Below are 23,796 nucleotides of genomic sequence, written 5' to 3'. Positions count from 1 at the left end.
ATTCTGTTTTCAATTATGGCCATATGTCGAGGACTTCCAGCCCACAATTTCGGCTGTAAGTCACGAAAGTCATAAAGATAGGATTGCTGCGTGACCTGATCAAACTGTTTGCTATGGATTGTTTTTTATGCTGGAAACCGGAAGCAAAGCATCCATTTCTTGCAAAGACATTGTAAATTGTGGTCACCAGGCACTGCAAGCAGCTATAAATCTGGGCCAATTGCGGATCCATCAAACGACAGCCATGTGACTCCCTATTGCACCTTTAAATCTGGGTCATAAGCCTCATTTTCAGGTAACTTCATGGTAACTTCAAACAGTTGCCAAGCAACCAGTCGTAAGTCAAGGACCGCCTGTACATCCTACCTAGCCCCAAATGAAGGTATCGTAGTTTAGCAACGTCACCCCAATGCAATTCCTCTAACTTTGATACGGAGAAAACAAAAAATATCGGAGCATCTCAAGATTGTTACTATTCAGCCGTGAATTCTCAGACCTTACGGAATCTACATAAAGTGAAAAGATTGCTGGTTTCAATCATAAATTTCCATAAAAATTGCACTGGCTACTTTCCCCCCCCAGTTTTAAAGGGGTTTTAGATTAAAGATATAGAAAGTATAATTTAGAGGCAAATAAGCTTTTCTTGCCAGAGTTTGGCTTCAGCAGATGAGAGTTACCTGCCTTAAATTAGGGCCGTCTTTGTTTTGGCTAAATCTGATTTTTAAATTCAGACCTGCCAACAGAATGCATTAAGCTTGGTAATGTTAACTTTGTTTTTTCTTCTGGCTTATTATGTGAGGCAAACTCATTCAAGGGTTTTGAATGAGTTTCGTTAAGAAATTTAGTGTGCTGTGCAAAATAAAACCGGACTAAATCTTAGGTATTAGTAGAATATTATTAAGTACTTAACAGTGCAGCTAATTTCACTAAAAGGCATCACACAGCAAATATACATTGGGCTGATTTTCACAATCACTGTGTTCATGAGAATTAAATCTGTGAATTATTATTTAGCCAAAAACTTCTGCTAGTGTCCATTTTGCCAAGTTTCATTGTTGGGGAGAAAACAAAATTAGAGGGGGAAAGGGAGAGGGAGGGAGGGTGGGAGAGAGAGAGAGAGAGAAAGAGAGAGAGATACATAAACAGACAAAGCTGATAGACAGAGGATACAAATATAGACAGATAAATAGATGATGATATAGCTGATATATATATATTGATAACTGATATAAGATATATTGATGATAGATGACAGGATAGAGACAAATATAGATGATAGATACAAATATAGACAGATTAGATGATAGATGATATAGATGATAAAGGATAGTTGATAGCTATAGATGATAGACAAGATAGACAGACACTAGAGAGATGATAGACAAATAGATAAAGTAGATGATATAGGTGATAATGATAGCTGATATATTGATAGAGGATAGATGGATGATAGACACACAGACATAGTGTACTGGAGGGGCTGTTTTGCAAGGTGACAATTTGAGCTGCAAGTAGCAACGTCTTCACTGAGTTGGAGTTTTCCTTGTCAGCAATCAGGACACAGTGGAAAACGAAAAGGCATTTTTTCTTGGCAGTGATAGAGAACCGATGCAGATCAAGCTTACATTTGCCCTGCTGGCTCTCAGAAACTTATACATTCCAAGTCACAGCGGCATTGGAAAAAAGTGACTTAGGGCCATTTTTCACACAGCCACGGCAGAATTCCCATGGTCACGTGATCAAAATTCAGATGCTTGGCAACCGACTCATACTTATGACGGTTGCAGTGTCCTGGAGTCCTGTGATCACCCTCGGTGACCTTCTGACCAGCAAAAGTCAACGGGGAAGCCAGATTCACTTAACAACTGTGTTACTAACTTAACCACCACAGCTGTTGTTAGCTACGTAACTTAGTTATGTACTTTGTCAAATGGGCCAAAACTCAACTCACAAACTCTCTCGCTTACCACCGAAGTTATGGGTTCAATTGTGCCCTACCTGCACTTTATTCTTCCTTGGGCTATTCCAGCTGTTTTGATGCCGAAAGCGCGTCCATCCAAGTGGTTGGAACCTGGCCCAATAGAACCTGGATTCGAATAGGTTTCCTACAAAGCAGTCAGAACAAGCGTAGAGTTTCCCAGGGGAGGCTGTCCGATAGCCAGAGGTTTAATAGTTTTTCTTCAATAAAGCAGAGCTCACAATATCAACTGGGTGAACATTAAAGGTTTCATTTGTACATCAATCGAGGCATTAAAGTAGAACTACATGCAGTGTAGGTCCTCCGGAGCAGGGGTCTCCAACCTTGGTCACTTTAAAGCCTGGAGGACTTCAACTCCCAGTATTCCCCAGCCAGCTGGCTGGGGAATTCTGGGAGTTGAAGTCCTCCAGGTTTACAGTGGGCCAAGGTTGGAGACCCCTGTTCTAGAGAGAATCCTGGTTCCTGACTGGCTTCCTCCCAGATTTAGCCATGATGAAATTACTCTGGTGTTTTTTTGGCGGTATGAAGTAACTACTAGGGATATTACTTAATGCTTCCACACTAAGCCCAGCCGCTCCTTCAAAAGCTCTTTCGCAGTCTTGCAGGGAGAATAAAAAAAAAAAATCACGATAGCCTTAAATGGAAGCTCAAGAATTTCTGGAACTGACCCTCGACTTTAAAACTCCAGAGTTCAGAGGAAGTTCGGCTACCGAGGAGACCCAGCCAGGAGATCAAGAGAGGATAGCAAAGCACAGGAGGAGAACTTCAGTGGAGAAACGTGAAGGGCAAAAACCCAAGGTGTTTTTTTTAATCAAATGCAACATGGAAACTTGGTGACACTTGTCAAAATTCGCTTCTTGCCGCCTGTGTGATTGTGTGGCCTCTCCCTTCCTCTTTAACCAGGTCACACAATGACTCTTGTAACTAGAGGAAGGACCCTTTTGCCTTGCAAGTGAGGCTGCCTCCAATCTCTTCTTAGAATATTTCCAAAAATGATATGCAATCGCCCCACCGCTTTTCAGCTCTTCTCATCCTCGCCCTTCAGGGGATTCAGTGTTTCCTTCTCAATGGGTACCCCTGAACCTTCTCCTTCCTGGCTAGGCTCCCCTTAAATGAAGCAGAGTGTTGGGGGAAGGCTTTTGGCAGGGGGCGACACACAAGGGGAAAGGCCGACACTATGGAAAACTACTGCAGTACATTATTTTGGTGTTGTCCCCCCCAAAAAAGGAGACCGGAGGAGGGAGGGAGGGAGATGTGAGCTTGAGGAAACGCCTGGGACGAAGGAGGACACGAGTTCTGAGTGAGACTCCGAGAAGCGGCCTAGAGCGGCGCATCGAAAAAATTGCTGCCGCGGAAGACGGAGGAGACAATCTTGCCCGTTGAATTGATGGTGCCCTCGCTGTCCGAGCTGGATTCGGAGTCGCTGCTTCCTGAGTAAGCCCCGAGGCCGGGCAGGATGCCGATGCACACGGCGGCCGAGGGGCAGTGGAGGGCGGAGCCACTCACGGCGCTGGGAACGCAAGAGGGTTTTTCTGAAAGAGAAGGAAAAAGACAGATGGTCCTCAACTGACGACCACAATGGAGCCCAACACATTTATGTTGCTAAGTGAGAAATGTGTTAAGTGAGTTTTGCCCCCTTTTATGACTTTCCTTGCCCCCTTGGTTAAGTGAAGCATGGCAGTTCTTAAATGACTAATCCAGTTGTTAAGTGAATCTGGTTTCCCCATTGAGTTTGCTCGTCGGAAGGTCGCAAAAGGGGATTGCGTGATCCCCGGGACGCTCCAACCGTCACAAACGTGAGTCAGTTGTCAAGCATCTGAATGTAAATCTCGTGACCATGGGGAGGTGGCAACGGTCATAAAAGTGTGAAAAATGGTTAAGTCAAGTCCCTTTTTTTCAGTGGTGTTGTAACTTCGAACGCTAAGTGAACTGTTGTAAGTCGAGGACTACAGGGCTTAGGATCGTATGATCCATTTCCAGTTTCCTCTGAATAGAAGGTCACTGAGGACAGGGTACCTTAAAAGGTTAAATCAAGGCAACTGGACCGAAGTTTATTAAAACGGAGATGTCTTGTTACTCATCAAAGTAACTTCTGCCAACATGAAAGATTTGGGGAGTCACTGGAAAGAATCAGATCTTGCCATATAAACTGCAGGGAGCTTCTGCCCAAAACTGAGGACAGGAGCAAACTGGGCATTTAAACCCTTAATCCAGTGTTCCTCGGTGGACTTCAACTCCCAGAATTCCCTCAAGAGTAAGAATTCCCATGGCTGGCTGGGGAATTCTGGGAGTTAAAATCCACATGTCTCAAAGTTGCCAAGGTTGAAAAACAGTGCTCTAATCTCTTTAGACCTTCTGCCTCGAGTATGGGTGGTCCTTGACTTATAACTGGTCGCTTAGTGACTGTTCAAAGTTATGACGGACTCGAAAAAGGGGACTTGGGACTAGATCGGAAGTTCCAAGGCTTGCCCATCCCTGGTCATGTGACTGGACTTCAGGTGCTTGGAACAAGGCTAAATTTATGGCTGTTTGGAGAATCCTGCGGTCATGTGACTCTGTGTTTTGTGATGGTTTTGCTGAAAATCATCACTTCTAATTTTTGGCCCAGCCGCACCATAGCAATCGATCCACCCAAAAAATTTTATGGACCGCCAGTGGTCCATGGACCATCAGTTGGTGACCGCTGCCGTATATCATTTCAGACAAATGGCTGTCCAATCTCTTCTTAAGAATCTCCAGTGATGGAGCACCTCTAACTTCTGACGACAAGCTGGTTAATGGGTTTGCTTAATGACCATGAGAGTTGCTTAATGACTGCCATGAAAAGAGTCATAAACTTTGGTCAGTAGCATGACCTGTTTTACAACCTATTTTATGACTGTCATGGACAGGCTCCGTAATGATCCTGCCCCCCCAAACTCAGTTCTGAATTGAAATAATTCCTGTTACTGAAAATCTCTTCCACACCTCCCTCGCTCTTTGGCGCATCGCTCTGAGATGCTCCAGGAAGCTATGGGAGCAAGAGGTTCCTGGAACTAAGAGCGAAAAATAAAATAAAATCCAAAGGATAAGGTTAAGAGCTCTTCGCTCCAGTGAAATCACTTAAGATTCATGACTTGCATATCCTCTGATTTTTATTTGCTGGAGCTGCCTCAAGTTTGCAAAGAGCTGATCTACCAAAATGATCGATGGACAACTTGATTTGGCAATCAAAAGCTGAATCGCATCTTTTGACATTTCAATGAAAACTCTTTTATCTGCAATGCCGTAATGTCAGTCTTTTGGCCGTGGTGGGAGCATTGGAAAGATAAATTGATAGCCCTGTAAATGGTCCAGTGGATTGAAGCTCTGATAGCAGTTGTCATCTGTGAATGGATTGCCTAAAAGACGTAGACTTCATGTGGACAAGTGTAATGAAATAAATAGGGGTCTTGTTTATACAGAACACGGTAGGTTAAAATAAAAAAGGTAGTTGTGCAAATGTATCAGAAATACATACATACATACATACATACATACATACATACATACATACATACATGTATTTGTGTTACAACCCCTGATATGCCCAAATATGGGAGGGAACTACTCCCCCTTTCTGTCTATCGTCTCACTGCAGGAGACCACTGCAGAAGACCATCCAGGCAGAAAACCATATTTTTAATGTTGCCCTTTTATATTTGTGTTGTATTTGTGCTGATAAATAAATAAAGGGAGACTAGTATAGATCTATTTCAAGCTATTTAGCTCTCATCAGCTAGCCATACCCTTACTGGGATTCGAACCTGGGCTGTATTACATATTAGGCAGATGTATTAGCCACTAAGCCACAGGCTCTCCTCCTTATCAGCTGAGCCAGGGAAATAGGTATGTATTTGTGTTACAACCCCTGGTATGCCCAAATATGGGAGGGAACTCACTACTCCCCCTTTCTGTCTATCGGCTCACTGCAGGAGATCATCCAGGCAGAAAACCATATTTTTAATGTTGCCTTTTTATATTTGTGTTGTATTTGTGCTGATAAATAAATAAAGGGAGACTAGTATAGATCTATTTCAAGCTATTTAGCTCTATATATAGAATAATATTTGCCTTAGACAAGTATATGTAGAATTGTAACTATTGTTATAATGGTATATTTTATTTGTCATATTTTTTCATTTTTTGGTCATGTTTTCTGTTTTCTGTATTCTTTTTTTTCTTCGTGATCAAGGTATCTCCTCTGTCAGGTAAGTATTTATTTTTCCTTCTCTTTGACAATAGTAATATCCCAAACCCTCCATAACATAGCAGGTGCCAATCAAACATCAAACTGAAGGAAAAAGGCAGGAGCAGAGGAACAAAACATCTGTTCTGCAAGTCTAGCAGTGAAGGCATCAGGCTGGAAACCAGGAGATGGTGAATTCTAGTCTTAGGCATGAAAACTATAAGGCTATGGCATCGACACAGCTGGGAGATTTTGGGGCCAATCACCAGGAGATGGTGAGTTCTAGTCCCGTCTTCGGCATGAAAACTGGCTGGGTAACTGGGCCAATCACTAGGCCAGGGGTCGGCAACCTTAAACGCTCAAAGAGCCACAATGGTCCTAACCTGAAGCCCCCTGTTCAATTCTGGAGCCAACCGGAAGTCCGGTTTCCCCACCAGAGTCTCTTCCTAGCACAATGTCCTTTTCCCTCTACCGTCCTAACTGAAAACCCTATCAATTGTGGAGCTTACCGGAAAACCTGCCCCTTGCCATAGAGTCTCTTCCTGGCGCACCCTGCTTCCCCACCACCACCACTAACCAGAAGCTCCTCTCAAAATTGTGGTGCCGACTGGCAACAGGAAGCCACAGCAGAGAGATAAAAGAGCCACATGCGGCTCCAGAGCTGCGGGTTGCTGACCCCTGCACTAGGCGATGGTGAGTTCTAGTCTTGCCTTAGGAATGAAAGCTGGCTGGGTGACTTTGGGCCAATCACTAGGCGATGGTGAGTTCTAGTCTTGCCTTAGGAATGAAAGCTGGCTGGGTAACCTTGGGCTAATCACTAGGCGATGGTGAGTTCTAGTCTTGCCTTAGGAATGAAAGCTGACTGGGTGACTTTGGGCCAATCACTAGGCGATGGTGAGTTCTAGTCCTGCCTTAGGAATAAAAGCTGGCTGGGTGACTTTGGGCCAATCACTAGGCCAGCTATGGCGAACCTTTTTTGGCTCATGTGCCACAGCTGGGGGAGCGGAGGGTCGTGTGCAGGCGTGCCGCAGCCATAATGCAATGTGCGACCCCCCAGTGCGCATGCGCGCACAAAAGGCGCGACCCCCCCATTTTTACATGCTTTTATCGCCCTCCCCGGGCTCCAGAGGCTTTATAGGAGCCTGGGGAGGGCGAAAAGAGCCTCCCCTGCCCCCCCGGAGGCTTCAGGGACCATCCGGAGACTTCCCTGAAGCCTTCGGAGCGCTTAAAACCACCCTTCGAGCAAACCGGAAGTCACTTCTGGTTTGCTCGGAGGGTCGTTTTGAGCGCTCCGAAGGCTTCAGGGACCGTCTGGAGGCTTCCCTTGCGTGCCCTGACAAATGGCTCCGCATGCCACCTGTGGCACGCGTGCCATAGGTTCGCCATCACTGCACTAGGCGATGGTGAGTTCTAGTCCTGCCTTAGGAATGAAAACTGGCTGGGTGACTTTGGGCCAGTCATTCTCTCACTGCCCAACCCACCTCACAGGGCTGTGTTGGGAGGGAAAAGGAGGGAGGAGGATTAGATCTGTTCACCACCTTGTGTGACAACCAAGGTGGGATTAAATAAAAACATAAAAATCTTTGGCTCTGGGAAAGAATTTGGCAACCTTGGCTCAGAAGACTCCCCATCCAGGAGAAAGACTTAAGCCCTGTTCCGTGTGCAGTGAAGTGAAACATCTCTCCAAATGCCAAATCTCTGTGTGTGCAACATGCCATTGTGGGCCAAGCGCCACGCAGAGTTATCAACCAACCCTGCCAAGCATTTGGGAGAATGACTAATATTGAAAGAGATTAGAGACAGCCGGCCTTCTGTGGCTAATTAGCCTGGAGACCTTAGAAGGGGAACTAAGTGAGCAGATGGCCAGGCAGTGTGCAACAACGCCCATCTCTTGGATTACCCCCACGCCTTGCCTCTGGAAGCAAACAGCCGAAGTCTGGACCAGGCAGAATCACAAGGGCAGGCACAGTCCCAATTTTGTGAAGCTTCTGTCCCCCGTTCTCTAGCAGTTCTGCCTTGGGGGAGACTTCAAGGCTCGCGATCAGTAAAATAGACGGTGGTTTATGTCACGCAGAACGAACAGTGATGTAGCCATCTGGAGGCTTAGTGGCACTGCTCTCAAACCAGGATACTGAGCTTGGAAAAGTCATCTTTACTCTTTTCAGACACCAGGTGACCCCCATCCAACTGCAATGGTGGACCAGATTAATTTTGTCTGAATGTTCATGGAGATTTTTGATCATCTATGTCATAGCTTTTTTCCTAATTCTCCTCTCCTCCAGTCTGTTCTATTTCATTCTGCTCTGTTCTACTCTTTCATTCCAATATCTAATCTAATCTAATCTATTCTACTGTTCTGCTCTATTCCAGTCTATTCTATTTTATTCTGTTTTGTTCTGCTCTATTCTTTCATTCCAATATCTATTCTATTCTATTCTATTCTATTCTATTCTATTCTACTCTACTCCAATCTGTTCTGCTCTGCTCTATTCCAGTCTATTCTATTTTATTCTGTTTTGTTCTGCTCTATTCTTTCATTCCAATATCTATTCTATTCTATTCTATTCTATTCTACTCTACTCCAATCTGTTCTGCTCTGCTCTATTCCAGTCTATTCTATTTTATTCTGTTTTGTTCTGCTCTATTCTTTCATTCCAATATCTATTCTATTCTATTCTATTCTATTCTATTCTATTCTATTCTGTTCTATTCTACTCCAGTCTGTTCTGCTCTGCTCTATTCCAGTCTATCCTATTTTATTCTGTTTTGTTCTGCTCTATTCTTTCATTCCAATATCTATTCTATTCTATTCTATTCTATTCTACTCTACTCCAATCTGCTCTGCTCTGCTCTATTCCAGTCTATTCTATTTTATTCTGCTCTGCTTTACTCTATTCTATTCAGATTCTACCTACCCCATAAGACCGCAATAGGACTAGGACTCAGCATGGCAGGTGCATTGCAGCTGAACCAAAAGATTCAATTTGGAGTCTATCTGCCCAAGAATGTCTCCAAGAAGAGCCCAGTCAAAGGCTGCTCACTCAGCCTGGTCTGCTGCTAGGTTTCATCCAACCTCACAGTGTTTCTCAACCTTGGTGTTTTTAAGAGGGGTGGGTTTCAACTCCCAGAATTCCCCAGCTAGCTTTGCTGTCTGCAAGGTTGAAAAACACCACACTATCACTTTAGTAAAATCCCCTTCCGTCCCAACCTTTCAAGGGCAACGTGTGAAAGCCGGGCATGGTTAACCATGCAAAGCACTGAACCCCATAAACCTGGGACCTTCCCGACCCATTCAGATACACACCTGGAACCTTATGGTGGTCAGGATCCGGGTCCAGTTTCAATCTTTTTACACTGTTGGCACCTTCTGAGCTGTAAAGAGACACAAATCCAAGGAGTGGAACTTAAATTAGCTCCTTTATGGAAAACAGGCAAGCAGAAAGATATAATCAGAGGCGCACATCATACTAAGGTGACCACAGTTGGTTCAGATGCCTCAGCTGGCTGAAGATGTACATCATTCCTCCATAATTCCTCCAATAGGGAAGCCTCCTGAAGGAGAAAAACAGCCCAACACGCAAACCAGAAGTCAGAAAATGGGCTGTTTCTTAGAAGCCATGCGTGTGGAGGGGGGGGGGCGTTTTGCCCTCCCCAGGCTCCTAGAAAGCCTCTGGAGCTGGAGAGGGTGAAAAATGGGTCCACCATCCCATCGCACGCCAAAAGCAGGAGGGGGGAAGGGTGAGGGGAGGGCACGTGCACACGACCCCCCTCCCCCGCACTCCCCCTGCTTTTGGAACATGCATGTCATGGTGGACCCGTTTTTTGCCCTCCCCAGGCGAATGACTGGTATAGAGTCTCCTGCTTCAGTAGAGGAGTTGGTCTAGAAGACCTCCGAGGTCTCTTTTTCTTCTCCCACCTCACTCCTGGTTTCCTCTTGACCAGGCAAGCATCCCATAAACCTGCCTCCGAGGCTTCTGGGAAAGACCCAAAGGGAAGACCGCAAGGCCGAGGATCAGTGACTTACAACGTGTCGGTTTCCCATCTACTGACCTTCGTAATATAGAAATAGTGAAGAAGGGAGACAGGATGCGCCAGGCGCATGTCAAGTCTGTAGGCACCCAGCATAGCCTGAAGGGTTCTATCCTGTGGCTACTCTCGGGGCGAGAATCCATTCTGCCCCAATTCCATTGCCCTCCTCCTCGTGACAGGTAATCCTCAACTTACAACCACAACTGAGCCCCCAATTTCCATTGCTAAGCAAGGCGGTGAAGGGAATTCTGCTCCATTTTATGATCTTCCTTACCACAGTTGTTAAGTGAGTAACTGCAGTTATTATGTTAGTAACACAACTTGGCTTCCTCATTGACTTTTGCTTGTCTGAAGGGCGCAAAAGGGGATCACGTGACCCAGGGATACTGCAACTGCCATAAATACGAACCAGTTGCCAGGTGGCTGAGGATTTTGATCGCCTGACCCTGGGGAGGCTGCAAGGGTCCTAAGTGTGAGAAATGGCCCTGCCACTTTTCCCCCCAGTGCCGTTGTAACTTCGATCACTGAACAAAGAGTTGAGCACTACCTGTATTCCAGGTTCCCTCCTCAATCATTTTCAATCCGTTAGGGAAGCCTGGATCCTCCTCTGCCTGGAAGTTGTCCAGGGGAGATGCAATTCCCTTTTCTCTAAATAAGTTTTTCATTTTTTATTTTTTTACAAACATAAAGAAGAGGGAGTCAAACTATTCTCCAAGGCACCCGAGGGTAGAACAAGAAGCAATGGGTGGAAACTATTCAAGGAGAGAAGCAACTTAGAACTGAGGAGAAATTTCCTGATAGTTAGAACAATTAATCAGTGGAACAGAAGTTGCCTCCAGAAGTTGTGAATGCCCCAAAACTGGAAGTCTTTCAGAAGATGTTGGATAGCCATTTGTCTGAAACGGTATAGGGTTTCCTGCCTAGGCAGGGGGTTGGACTAGAAGACCTCCAAGGTCCCTTCCAACTCTGCTATTGTATTTGTATTTGTATATCAATGCATGAACAGTGTGGCACCTGGCCGTCATACCAGGGGCCACACATTCTAATACAAATAAAACTAATGAAATTAGTCATAATTGTTACATTCAACCAACAAAAATTTCTAATAATAATACATAAATATATTAAGTTGCAGTCTGTCATTATTCAATTATTCCATCTTTCTATCCTACCTAACTTCTAATCATGTCACCTACCTTAAAAAGGGAAGGAGAGAGAGAGAGAGAGAGAGAGAGAGAGAGAGAGAGAGAGAGAGAGAAAAGCAAATCAGAACAATAACAAAAAAAAAGAAATCATCTATCCATCACCTCTTGCCTGCTTCAGAACTTAATTGCTATGCTTTTTTTTTGACTTGCCTCCCATATTCCTCTCTTGGATCTTTGTTTGCATCTATTTTTTGGCTGTTCAATCTAGGTATTTCTCCCATCTCTACCCTCTCCCACTGCCTAGTTTCCAAAGTTTCTGCCCAGGAAGATCCAATTCCCAACGAGATCTTTGGAAAGGCAGGTCCAAGTGTAACCGAACATATCCAGATGCTTCTGATATGTGGAACCTGATTTCTGGATTTACATGCCTGTCAGAGTTTTATGTTAGCTCCAGAGGGGGACAAAGAGAGATTGATTTCGTCCAACTGCAAAAAAAATCTGGAATTTAGTTAGTTTTACTGCATGGGAAAGTCCAAAGACTTGAGTTTTTTTGTTACTGCTGCCACTCTGAGCCTTGGGGGCAAAACTACCGAGTTGCAAAACTTACCTTCTGTGTTTCACAGCTCCTGCCAACAGCTTGGCCTGAGAGAATTTCGTCTTGTTTTCTGATTTTACCGACAGTTTCTTGTCTGCTTCCTTCTTCAAGTCGGCGCTGGCTCCAACTTTTGATAAAGTGTTGTGAACTCAGAGTTAAGGAGGAAAAGAATGCAGTGGGAGGAAGCACTGAAGACACGCAAAACAAAGTTATGCTACAGCTTTATACACTGTTGTGTAGCCGTATTTGCAGGTCCACAAGCGTTAACCAGTAGTTTTATTATTTTGCTTCTTACGTTTTTGCTACTATATTTACTGTACTATGGTTCTGGCATACACAAAGTTTGGAGCACTATATGTACAAATACTGCATGTGAAAACTACCTTTGCTGGATTTCACCCCCACCCCCCTGCAAGCATAAAGTTAAGAGGATTGATACAAAGACCTATTCAGTAAGAAAACTTGCACACGGCACACCAAATCCACTCAGGTTAACCATCTACTGAGCTACATACCTTGGGTCTATTATAATACTAGAGTTCAAACAAAGAGCTTTTTCTTAAAAGCAAATAAGGATTAGATTCAAATTCTATCCTTCCTAGTTTTTATCCCAGCGAAAGCTAATCTGTGCATATTTCTCTGTGTGCATCTCCCTCCCTCCCTCCCCTCTTTCTACCTCCCTCTCTCTCGTCTAAATAGAGATCTAGATAGATAATCCCTGCCGGATCAAATTCATATCATTTTGAATTTGAATTTTATTGAATTTATAGACCGCCCCCTCTCCCCGAAGGGACTCGGGGCGGTGTACAGACAGCAACTAAAAAACCATATACATAGTAGAAAATATTAAATACCCCTTAAAAACAGATTAAATGCAAAGCTGTACAATAATAAAAATTAAAAAGCAGTCTAAAAGCCTACCCCCGAGAATTTAAAATACAGGTCAGAAAGATTGAAGATTAAAGCTACGGTTAGGCCAGGCCAGCTAAGTGGAACAGGTGGGTCTTAAGTTTCTTGCGGAAGGAGTGGAGATCGATGGTTGTTCTGATGTCGGGGGGGAGGTCATTCCAGAGGGTCGGGCCCATCACAGAGAAGGCCCTACTCCTGGGCGCCGCCCGCTGGCATTGCCTAGTGGACGGCACCTGGAGGAGTCCCTCTCTGTGAGAGCGAATCGGTCGCAGGGATGTGTGGGGTAGGATGCGATATCATGACTAGCTTGGAGTTCTACTAAATTAGCTCTCTAGTGCCATCAACTGAATCTTGAGAATGGCACTAGCACGCTTACCAAAAACCCAACATTGGGCAGGATCTTTATTGAAAACAGCCCAAAATAGCAATCGCACTTAAGACTTATATACCACTTCACAGTGCTTCTTGACCCCAACAATCTGGATTCTCATTTTATTGACCTCAGAAGAGTCAACCTTGAGCCGGTCAGGATTGAACTCCTGGCAGTGGGCAGAGTCAGACTGCAATACTGCATTCTAACCACTGTGCGAAATGGAATGCATGATGGTTTGATGGGAAAGATGGATGAAAGGGCAATAGCGCTTTGGGAATTTTGGGAGTTGAAGTCCACCCGTCTTCAAGTGGCCACGGTTGAGAAACCCTGGCTTAAAGAAACAGAGATGAGCACTGCCACTTAAAGCTGGCTACAACTAGTGGAACAAATTCCAGGTGCCGCTTGAAAAAGTACCTTTGGGACAACCAATGTCCTGAATCTCTGAATTTTGGGATGAAGACCCTTTGAAAGATGTGGGACTAGGAATGGATTTCCAGAGGGAAAAATTGCACACTACAGGAACTATTTGCACCACTCAGGACACCCTGAGGACCCAGATAAACCTCCCAGTGCTTCAAGGGCCCTCTAAAAGGATGCAAATGACCAGCTGTCTGCAAGGAGCATCAATCCCTCCATTCCCCACCATCCAGTCAGAGCGGAAGAAGCTTCTTGGATGAGAAGCGAAACCTCTTCAAAGAAAAAACAAGAAAGTCCAGTTGCCTCCTGAAAAAGCACCTTTGGGACAACCATGACCTGGAGGACTGAGAATCTCTACGGACTTTTAACTAGTGGAGTAAAAGCCACCGGAGACTCCTTGGTGAATTTCACGCCATTCCAGAGCGAAATTAATCACCTGCCGGAATGATCAAACCAGGTATCCCATTGTCATGGAAAAGAGGGGCAACACCTGGGTGAGGTTTCCTAGCGATTCCCCGATAAATTCATAATGGAAAATACAGGTAGTCCTCGACTTACAACCGTTTGTTTAGGGATCATTCAAAATTACAACAGCACTGGAAAAAGTGGCTTAAGGCCGTTTTTCGTAGTTACATCCTTTGCAGCATCCCCATGAATACGTGGTCAAAATTCAGATGCTTGGCAACTGGTTCATACTTATGACCATTGCTGTGTCCCAAGGTCATGTGGTAACCTTTTGCGACCTTTTGACAAGCAAAGCCAACGGGGAAGCCAGATTCACTTAACCGGGTTACTCACTTATCAAATGCAGTGATTCACTTAACGACAGTGGCAAGAAAACTCATAAAATGGGGGCAAAACTCACGTAACAAATGTTTCGTTTAACAACAGAAATTTTGGATCCAATTGTGGCCGTAAGTCGGGGATTACCTATAGTTCCAGTGCAATCATGAGCAAAAACTGGTTGGGGAAGAGAAGATACATAAATAACCTAAAATGTTTGCTGGGCAAGAAAAATGATCGTTAGCCTTCCTTTTCCATAGATGCTGCGTAGTTCTGCACAGCCCACAGAGCAAGGAACTGGTAAGTCACAGATGGAAACTGGAAACAACTGAGCAAACAATAGATAAAAGGATGAAATCATGGAAAATTTAGAGCAGAGCCTCAGTCAAACCAGCCTGACCAGCCAACACACAGCCTAGCCCAGGGGTGTCCAAACTTGGGAACTTTAAGACTTGTGGACTTCAACTCTATGCTGGCTGGGGATTTCTGGGAGTTGAAGTCCACAAGTCTTAAAGTTCCCAAGTTTGGACACCCCTGGGCTAGCCCTTTAGAACTTACTCTGGCAAAAGGCCAGCAGACATGTGCTTGATCAGGAATCCAGTGGCTTTTTCATCCCCCGCCCCAGTAGATTTTACTTACATTATTAGCTGAACTAATAATCTCAGCCTCCTGTTTGTCCAATGCTTATGCAACAAACCTGACATTTTAAATATTTAAAACCAAGGAGACATGTAGACCCTGATAAGGGACTCACCGAATTGGGGATCTGGGCAGACACGTCCACACTCTGGTCAATTTTTTAAAAAAACTACTTTTATGATCATTCCTGGTGGACATTTCTAAATTTGTACAAGTTGACTGGCTTGGTCACTAAAGAAGAGAAGATACTGTAAATCTTAAATGGGAGTCGGTTTGCAGTGAGATTATTATTTCAGCAGTCTTTACCTTACGACTGTAATTAAGCCCAGAATGATGGTTGTAAGTCATGATAGACATTAAGTGAGTCTGTTTTACTTAACAGTTGTTGTTTTTTTTGCTGGAAACCTGAAGAAATCTGCAAACTGTGTCATAAATGCAAATCGGTGGCCAAATGGCCAAAATTTAATCACGTGATCATGGAGAGGAAGGCAGCTGTTGGAACTGCTCAAATGGGAGGTCTGGTGTAACTTCAAATGGTCGCTAAGCAACCAGTCATAAGCCGAGGACTACCTGTAGGCAGAGAGATGGAAAGATTTGACGCTCCCTGCAAAGGAGAAAGGCAGCCCAAGTGCCCAAATGTTGATCCTGTGATTATGTTGTGATGATTGTGAGAGTGGTCATAAATCACCTTTTTTCACTGCGCTGTAACTTTGAACCGCTGCTAAATGAACGGTTGGAAATGGGAGACTTACCTGTACAATGTTTTCCTACGTTAAACATTCACGATAAAATATAACAATAGACTCTAAAACCATGTAAGCGGCGATAGTTAAGAATATAAATGAATGGATATCATTACAGTCTACTTAATACAATACAATATAATAGTAGAGTTGGAAGGGACCTTGGAGGTCTTCTAGTCCAACCCCCTGCCTAGGCAGGAAACCCTATACCGTTTCAGACAAATGGCTGTCCAACATCTTCTTAAAGACTTCCAGTGTTGGGGCTTTCACAACTTCTGGAGGCAACTTCTGTTCCACTGATTAATTGTTCTCACTGCCAGGAAATTTCTCCTCAGTTCTAAGTTGCTTCTCTCCTTGTTTAGTTTCCACCCATTGCTTCTTGTCCTGCCCTCAGGTGCCTTGGAGAATAGTTTGACTCCCTCTTCTTTGTGGCAACCCCTGAGATATTGAAACACTGCTATCATGTCTCCCCTAGTCCTTCTTTCTATTAAACTAGACATACCCAGTTCCTGCAACCGTTCTTCATGTTTTAGCCTTCAGTCCCCTAATCCTCTTTGTTGCTCTTCTCTGCACTCTTTCTAGAGTCTCCACATCTTTTCTACATCGTGGCGACCAAAACTGAATGCAGTATATTGTATCGAATTGTACTGACTGTCTCAGACCAAAGAAAGATTTAAAGCAGCCGAAGAATTTAAAAGTGTGACACATCATGGCACAGCGGTGAAGCTTATTCACCCCGGCTACACTATTAAAGCCACTCCTCTAGTGACCGTTCAAAGTTATGACACAAAAAATGTGATTTAAGACCGTTTTACACGCTTAGGTCTATTGCAGCATCCCAAGGCCACGTGATCAAAAAAATCAGATGCTTGGCAACTGGCATGTATTTATGACGGTTGAACTGACCCGGGGTCATCCAATCACCTTTGCGACAATCAAAGTCAATGGGGAAGCCAGATTCATTGAACAACTGACTTAACAACTACAACGATTCACTGAACAACTGTAGCAAGAAAGGGGGCAAAACTCACTTAACAACTATCTCGCTCACCCGCAGAAATTCTGGTGATAAATTGAGAAATAGTTGTAATGCCTTGCACCCCAAGAATGTAAACTTGGCACCTGTCTTAGAATAATTTAACACTCCAAAAAGTTCAAAGACAAGAACAAGACTTCCCAGAAACACACTGATGGCTGCTTCTGAACCCCCCCAAAAAGGAAGAAGGAAACCCACCCACTCCTTTCAGGACCAAGGATATCCGGTACTCATTCAGTTCCTTGAGATCTTCTTCGTGACGCTGCTTTTCGATCAGGACTTGCTGCCGAGAAACTTCATCCAGGAACTTGGACTCATCTTCATCCAGGCCCCTGACCATATTTTCTGTAGAGAACAAGCCAAGATTGTGATAAACCCACACATTTAGCTACAGCATCTCGGCCATCTCGTTTTCACCCTCCCCAGGCTCCTATAAAACTTCTGGAGCCTGGGGAGGGCAAAAAAAGCATGCAAAAAATGGGGGGGTCGCGCCTGTAGTGCGCGCATGCGCACTGGGGGGGTTGCTCATTGCATGATGGGTGCGGCACGCCCGCACACGATTCCCCTGCGCTCCCACTTATGGCACGCGAGCCAAAAAAGGTTCCCCATCGCTGCTCTAGGAAAAAGAGCGTCACCCTGAACTAACATTTCTCACTATGGAATCTGGAGGTTCATTCAATAATCTGGGTTCTGAGATTAAAAGCCAGTGAAAATCAGAATCAGCATAGAGTTGGAAGGGACCTTGGAGGTCTTCTAGTCCAGCGCTCTGCTCAAGAGGAGACCCTATACCATTTGAGACAAGTGACTGCCCAATCTCTTTTTAAAGACCTCCAGTGATGGAGCATCCACAACATCTGGAGGCAAATTGTTCCTGTCCTCACTGTCAGTAAATTTCTCCTTAATTCCAAATTGCTTCTCTCCTTGATTAGTTTCCATTCATTGTTTCTTTCCTTTCTCTCTGGTGCTTTGGAAAATAGATGGACGCCCTCTTCTTTGTGGCAGCCCCTCAACTACCGGAAGACTGGTTAGTCCTAGTCTAGTTCTTCCTTTCTTTAGACTAGCCAAACCCAGTTCCTCCAACCGTTCTTCATCTGTTTTAGTCTCCAGGCCTTTAATCATCCTAGCTATTCTGCTTTGCATTTTTTTTCCAAAGTCTCAACATTTTCTTTTAATGTGGTGAGCAAAACTGGATGCAGCATTCTAGGTGTGGCCTTATACTAAGCTTGGATTGTTGTGCAAATCTCAATTCCAGTGTTTTACCAATCCTGGTTATGCATCCTAGGTAAATACAACGCTTGATCTTAACCCAAAGGCTAAGTAAAAATGTTCCCATGTGTCTTTATAATCTAAACATTAACAAAACAGGGTGTTAACAATAGGAAATTCTATTCGTAGTCAGCAAACCACTTGGCTCTGAAAACAGCCTATCTCTGCAGACTGGGTGATGGTTTTACACGCCAAGATAACAAAATACAATAAAGCAGCGGTTCTCAACCTTCCCAATGCCGCGATCCTTTAATACAGTTCCTCATGTTGTGGTGACACCCAACCATAAACTTGGTGTCTCGGTTCCTAAGACCATTGAAAATATGTGTTTTCCGATGGCCCTAGGCGACCCCTGTGAAAGGGTCGTTCGACCCCCAAAGGGGTCCCGACCCACAGGTTGAGAACCATTGCAATAAAGAGAGGTTGGGGTTGAAGAAGCACAACAGGCAGACAAAACCAATGACTTAAAATACAGCAATGAACTCTTTCAACCGAAGCCAAGACAACTGTAGCTCAGCACAATGTGCAGCCCCTCCTTTCCAAAAGCCAATGATTCCGGGACAGAATGAAGGAAAGACCATGAAAAAGGGTCAGTCTACGCTTGTTGCATCTCACAACTGAGCCTTACCTGAAAGGCTGTTGCCAGCCAGGGTAAACAAACTAGAGTTGCGTTTCTTAACTTTAGCAACTTGTGTGGACTTCAATTCCCAGAATTTCCCAGCCAGAAAGTCCATGCACTGTAAAGCTGGCAAGACTGTGGAATACTGAGCTAAGGAGTTGACTAATTGGATACAGTGGCCACATTGAGATAATTTGGAGTTGAAGGATTGGAGAAGACCTCATATTCAAGCATCAAAAGATGTTTCTGAGCATGCAGGAATGCAAACGTAACATCTATTTGTTAATGCTTCAAAGCAGCTGCACCTCTTTTCTAAGGATCATGGAGCTACTCTAAGGCAACGTTTGTCAAACTCGGCAACTTTATGGTAGGTGGACTTCAAGTCCCCACGGCTGGTTGGGGAATTCTGGAAGCTGAAGTCCACAATTCTTAAAGCCGCACCCCTGACATAAAGCTTCACAGAGGCAAGAAAGATCAGGAAGTTAGCAAGAAGTGGTACCAGATGGAAAGATAAAATACAAATGTTTTCCTCTGGAGGTCATTTCCCCATTGTCCACCGATGTATGAAGGTAGAATAAACCTGCAACTAAACCTGCAACTTTTGAAGCCAATAAGAAAAGTTGGCAGTTCTGCCAAGCTTCACATTTCAATGCTTTTCCCTTTCCTCTGCAGAAGTGGGCAGACTGGTTTCTGGATTCCAGGAGTAGCCAAGAAGCCAGCTGTGTTAGCACAACTGTAAGAGGGTGGCAAAGCCTTCTCCATAAGGAAGCATTTCAGGAGAGACAGTTCTGTTCTTAAGGATACCATTCCAGGGAGACAAGAAAGAAAAAAACAAGGCGTTAATCTCTGTGCAATTGAATTTCAGGGACGCTTAGTGAAACTTACTGAATTTGAACTGTTCTTCAAACTCCTGCTGCTTCTTGTCTTTCTGTTCCTGAAGCCTTTCATAGAGAGAACGGGGGTCATACACTTCTTCAGGACATTCTAGGAGAAGGAGAAAACAGATTTGTCAGACAGAATTCAGGAATTGCTCTAACAGAAAATTTACTCCATCCATCGAGTTAATCAACCACAGGAAAACAACAAGGCTTCCTGTTTTAAAGCACATCCCACTAGTCATTTTTATGTTAGAACAGAAAAGAACTGATGTCTGTAAACTTTAACCTGTTGATTCCATACATGATAGAGGAGTTTAAATTGTGACTGGTGAAATTAAGGCACATTTTCTACAAAACTGACAGATGATACTTCTGCTGTTAAGTCAACAGTAGCTTTAATATAACACTCTGTTGCACATTCAAGAGCAGGTAATAGAGAGTTATTAAACATTAGCTTGATGAGACAGTGGCTTAGATAATGAGCTGTAGATCAAAAAGTTCCCAACTCAGATCTTGGTTATAATTTGCGAGGAGCTTCAGGAAATCCATTAGCCTCCCTCTATCCTGCCATATCTTGACTTGTTTCCCATGTTTAAAAAAACCACAGAAGTACTAAAAATGCTAAAAACTAATTGCTGAGCATGTGAATTGTCTTCTTCCTAACACTGATAACCGAGGAAGATTAGAATAATGAGTTGAATGGACTTTGGAGGTCTTCTAGTCCAACCCTAGCTCAAACAGAGACCCTATACCATTTCAGACAAATGGCTATCCATCTCTTCTTAAAAGCCACCAGTGATGAAGCTCCCACAACCTCTGAAGGCAAGTTGTTCCAGTGATTAATTGTCCTCACTGTAAGGAAATTCCAGATTGCTTCTCTCCTTGATTAGTTTCCATCTATTGTTTTCTGTCTTGCCTTCTGGTGCTTTGGAAAACAGGTTGTCCCCCTCTTCCTTGAGGCAGCCCCTCAAATATTGGAACTGTTATCTGTTCTATATTACTATACAAACTTTCTTCCTTAGCTTCTTTTTCCAGTTAAATAAATAGCTAGGAATATTTTCAGGATGACATTGAACTGGTCTATTAGTTTCATCTTAGTTATTACTTATAACTTTGCTCAAATATCTTTCCAATCAGGCCTTGTCCATGGGCCAGTAGTTGGTTGAATGCTCCTTAGATTCACACTGAACCTGCTTGGGTGTGTGACTCTTTAGATAATCCCCCAACTGACAGCCAAATACCTTTGGGGTCTTCAGGTTTCCGAACTTTCTCCCATTCCTCTTGTCTTCGCTTGCGGCGTTCTTCTAACTCAGCTTCTGAGACAAATCTTTTGTTAATTACCAGATCCGCACTGCTTTCTCCACCTTCCATTCTGGAGCAGCCTATGCAGAGAAAGGGGTTAGAACCAGGACTGTAACTATAAGCTGTGCTTTCTGGCGTAGAAATGTCAATAATGCAATTTTTGCCTTGTATCTTGACTTAATAATACAGGTCTAGCACTTTGCAAGTGTGATAATTTGCCCAACAAACAGAGGAAGGAAGCCAAGAACGCAAAGGACATGTCAGACACCTATGTCTGAATCAAAGAATCAAAATAATTTCTTCCTTTCTTCAATCTCCTACTGTTATTTGAAAAACAGATTTTCCACTGACCAAATTTGACTTTTAAGGTTCTTTCATTGACTAAGGATAAAGACCTTCCAAAATAAACAATGATGGCTCCTGTTGAAAAATGGAAGGTTGGATCCGCTTGAATCCTCAATGAACTATAAATGATTTCAATCAAAGATCTTTTTATGCTCAAGAAGATCAGGGTGGAAAAAAAATGGTGGGACAAAGAATGCAATTATTTCTGCCCGATCACTCATAAAATTTATCATTATACAGATTTAACACTAGAAACTAAAAGCAACACCCACTATTTCTTCAGCCGCAAAACAAATACTTCCCTCTACCTCCCTCTATGCAAGTCTCAACATATAAATTCATAAGAATTAAGTTTAATCAGAGCTCTTCCATTTGAACTTTTAAACTTTTAAATTAATTGACATAGAATCATGAGGATGGCAGCTGTGATTTAATATGAATGAATAAAAACCCGTGTTTTGAGAGGGTTTACTACCTGGGCACCACAGGGGTTTTTTGATTTATGAACCCAACATTTCTATGGCTAAACAAGACTGTCTGCTAAATGACATGCCCCGTTTTATGACATTTTGTCCCATAGTTAAGCAAATTACTGCAGTTGTTAAGTGAAGCCAGCTTCCCCCATGGACTTTGCTTGCCAGAAGCTGGCTGGGAATGTTACCTGACCGCATCTATCCTAAATACACACCACTTGCCAAGGGGCCAAGTTTTGAGTACGTAACCCTTGAGGATGCTGCAATGATTATAAGTCATTTTTCCCCTGGTTGTGTAAATGAACGGTTGTAAATCAAGGACTATCTTTATTGCAGATGGGATTTTTATTTGTAGATCTCCCCAAACTGCAGAAGTTTAAAAAGCTAATAAAGAAGTCCAGATGGGTGTTGTACACATGTGGCACACGACAAAACGGCTCCTTACAATATAGGAAGGGTGAAGAAAATAGACCAGGCTGAGCAATTAATACCTGGGATCGGAAGGCTGAGCCTGGCCCTTCAATACATTAATGGAGGCCGTGTTGTTTTGTCAGCAACAATGCTGGTAGTCCCTGACTTACGACCACAATGGAGCCCAAAAATGTCTGTCGCTAACCAAAACATTTGTTAAGTGCATTTTGCCCCATTTTATGACTTCTAGCCACAGTGGTTAAGCGATCACTGCAGCTATTAAGTTACCATGTTTTTCCCCAAAATAAGACAGGGTGTTATTTTCTTTTGGCCCCCCGAAATAAGCACTTGGCCTTATTTTCGGGGAAGTCTAATTATTTTTGAGGTGCAGGAGGCGGCGAGCGTGGTCACCTCAGGGCTGCTGCTGTGTTGCAATATTTTCAGGGAGGGTTTATTTTAGCGCATGCGCTCAAAATTATTATCCAGCCTTATTTTCTGGGGAAACAGGGTAGTAACCTGATTGTTAAGTGAATCTGACTTCCCCATTGACTTTGCTTGTCAGAAGGTCGCTAAATGGGACCACATGATGCCAGGACACTGCAACTGTCATAAATATGAGTCAATTGTCACCTGTCTGAATTTTGATCATACACGGATGCAACAACAGTCGTTAAGTGTGAAAAATGGTCCTAAGTCACCTTTTTGGTCCTGTTGCAACTTTGAACGGTCACTAAACGGACTGTTGTAAGTCGTAAGTCGAGGACTACCTGGACAGAATGGCTCTCTCTCTCTCTCTCTCCCCCTGAAATCTCTCCTGGTGGTCTCCCATCCTAGCGACTCCCAGGCCTGCCCTGTGCTCAAGTTCGTTAAGGAGCCCCGGAGGGTTCTGGACCCTCGATAGATGCCACTCCGGTAGCCTCCAACGAGCCCCAGGTGGAGTTGGCTGTGGCTGGGGATGATGGGAGCGGGAATCCGGAGGGCACCGTTTCGGGAAGCCTTTTGTTTTGCGTGAGGGACGGGCAAACGTCATCTTAATAATGCATTAACGTGGTCCGTCGCCGGATCTTCGGCGTCTCTATCCAAAGGGCGAACAGGGAGAGTTTCGGAAAGGTCGGTTCGAATCAGGTTTTGTCCCTCACGGTCAGAACAGCATTATCTTCACTCCGCCTTCTCCTCACGCGACCCCTTCTCCGCCCCTCTCCTCCGAAGCCCAGCCACGTGGGGGCCTAAAAGGCCGCCCCTCAACAACAACACCCACCTCGCCGCCATGGACCCTTCAGACGACCGGTTGCTTCCCACAAACCCACCTCGCGGCCTAGAGGCCCGGCTTCTCCGAGGACACGCCTCCCGACCGCCGTTCACACTTCCGCCCCGTCTCTTCCGCCCGCCCGGCGAATCCCAGCCCAAGGCTGACGGGTTGCCGGCCAATGAGAAAACAAGGATCCGTGGCAAGTGGGCGGGGTTTACGTCCCGTCAAGGCACCGAAAGGGTTTGCCTTCTTTCCTCCTCGTCCCACCTCCAGGACCCGTCAATCAACGAAAGGGAAAAGCGATTGGTTCGGGCTCGCTATAGTTTGGAGTGGGCGGGGCAGAGAGAGAGAGAGAGAGAGAGAGAGAGAGAGAGAGAGAGAAGGGGCGCGGCTCGGTTG

General features: G+C 44.3%; 1 protein-coding gene across 1 annotated transcript; it reads right to left on the bottom strand.

Moving 5' to 3' along the window:
• Positions 1–876: 876 nt before the first annotated feature.
• On the bottom strand, positions 877–23,583 carry PSME3IP1 (proteasome activator subunit 3 interacting protein 1). The gene is made up of 7 exons (XM_081963063.1): positions 23,456–23,583; positions 20,859–20,999; positions 19,625–19,723; positions 17,078–17,199; positions 11,967–12,097; positions 9,490–9,557; positions 877–3,510 (listed from the first exon to the last, which is right to left on the bottom strand). Exons 2-7 carry the CDS (start codon positions 20,986–20,988, stop codon positions 3,299–3,301), a joined length of 762 nt encoding a protein of 253 aa, XP_081819189.1. The 5' UTR covers positions 20,989–20,999; positions 23,456–23,583; the 3' UTR covers positions 877–3,298.
• Positions 23,584–23,796: the final 213 nt, after the last annotated feature.

The sequence above is a fragment of the Natrix helvetica genome (genome assembly GCF_964273705.1).
Source record: "Natrix helvetica genome assembly, chromosome: 10".
NCBI classification, from domain to species: Eukaryota; Metazoa; Chordata; class Lepidosauria; order Squamata; family Natricidae; genus Natrix; species Natrix helvetica.
Note: the sequence above shows the minus strand (reverse complement) of the source record. Positions and strands in the feature narration are given on the sequence as shown.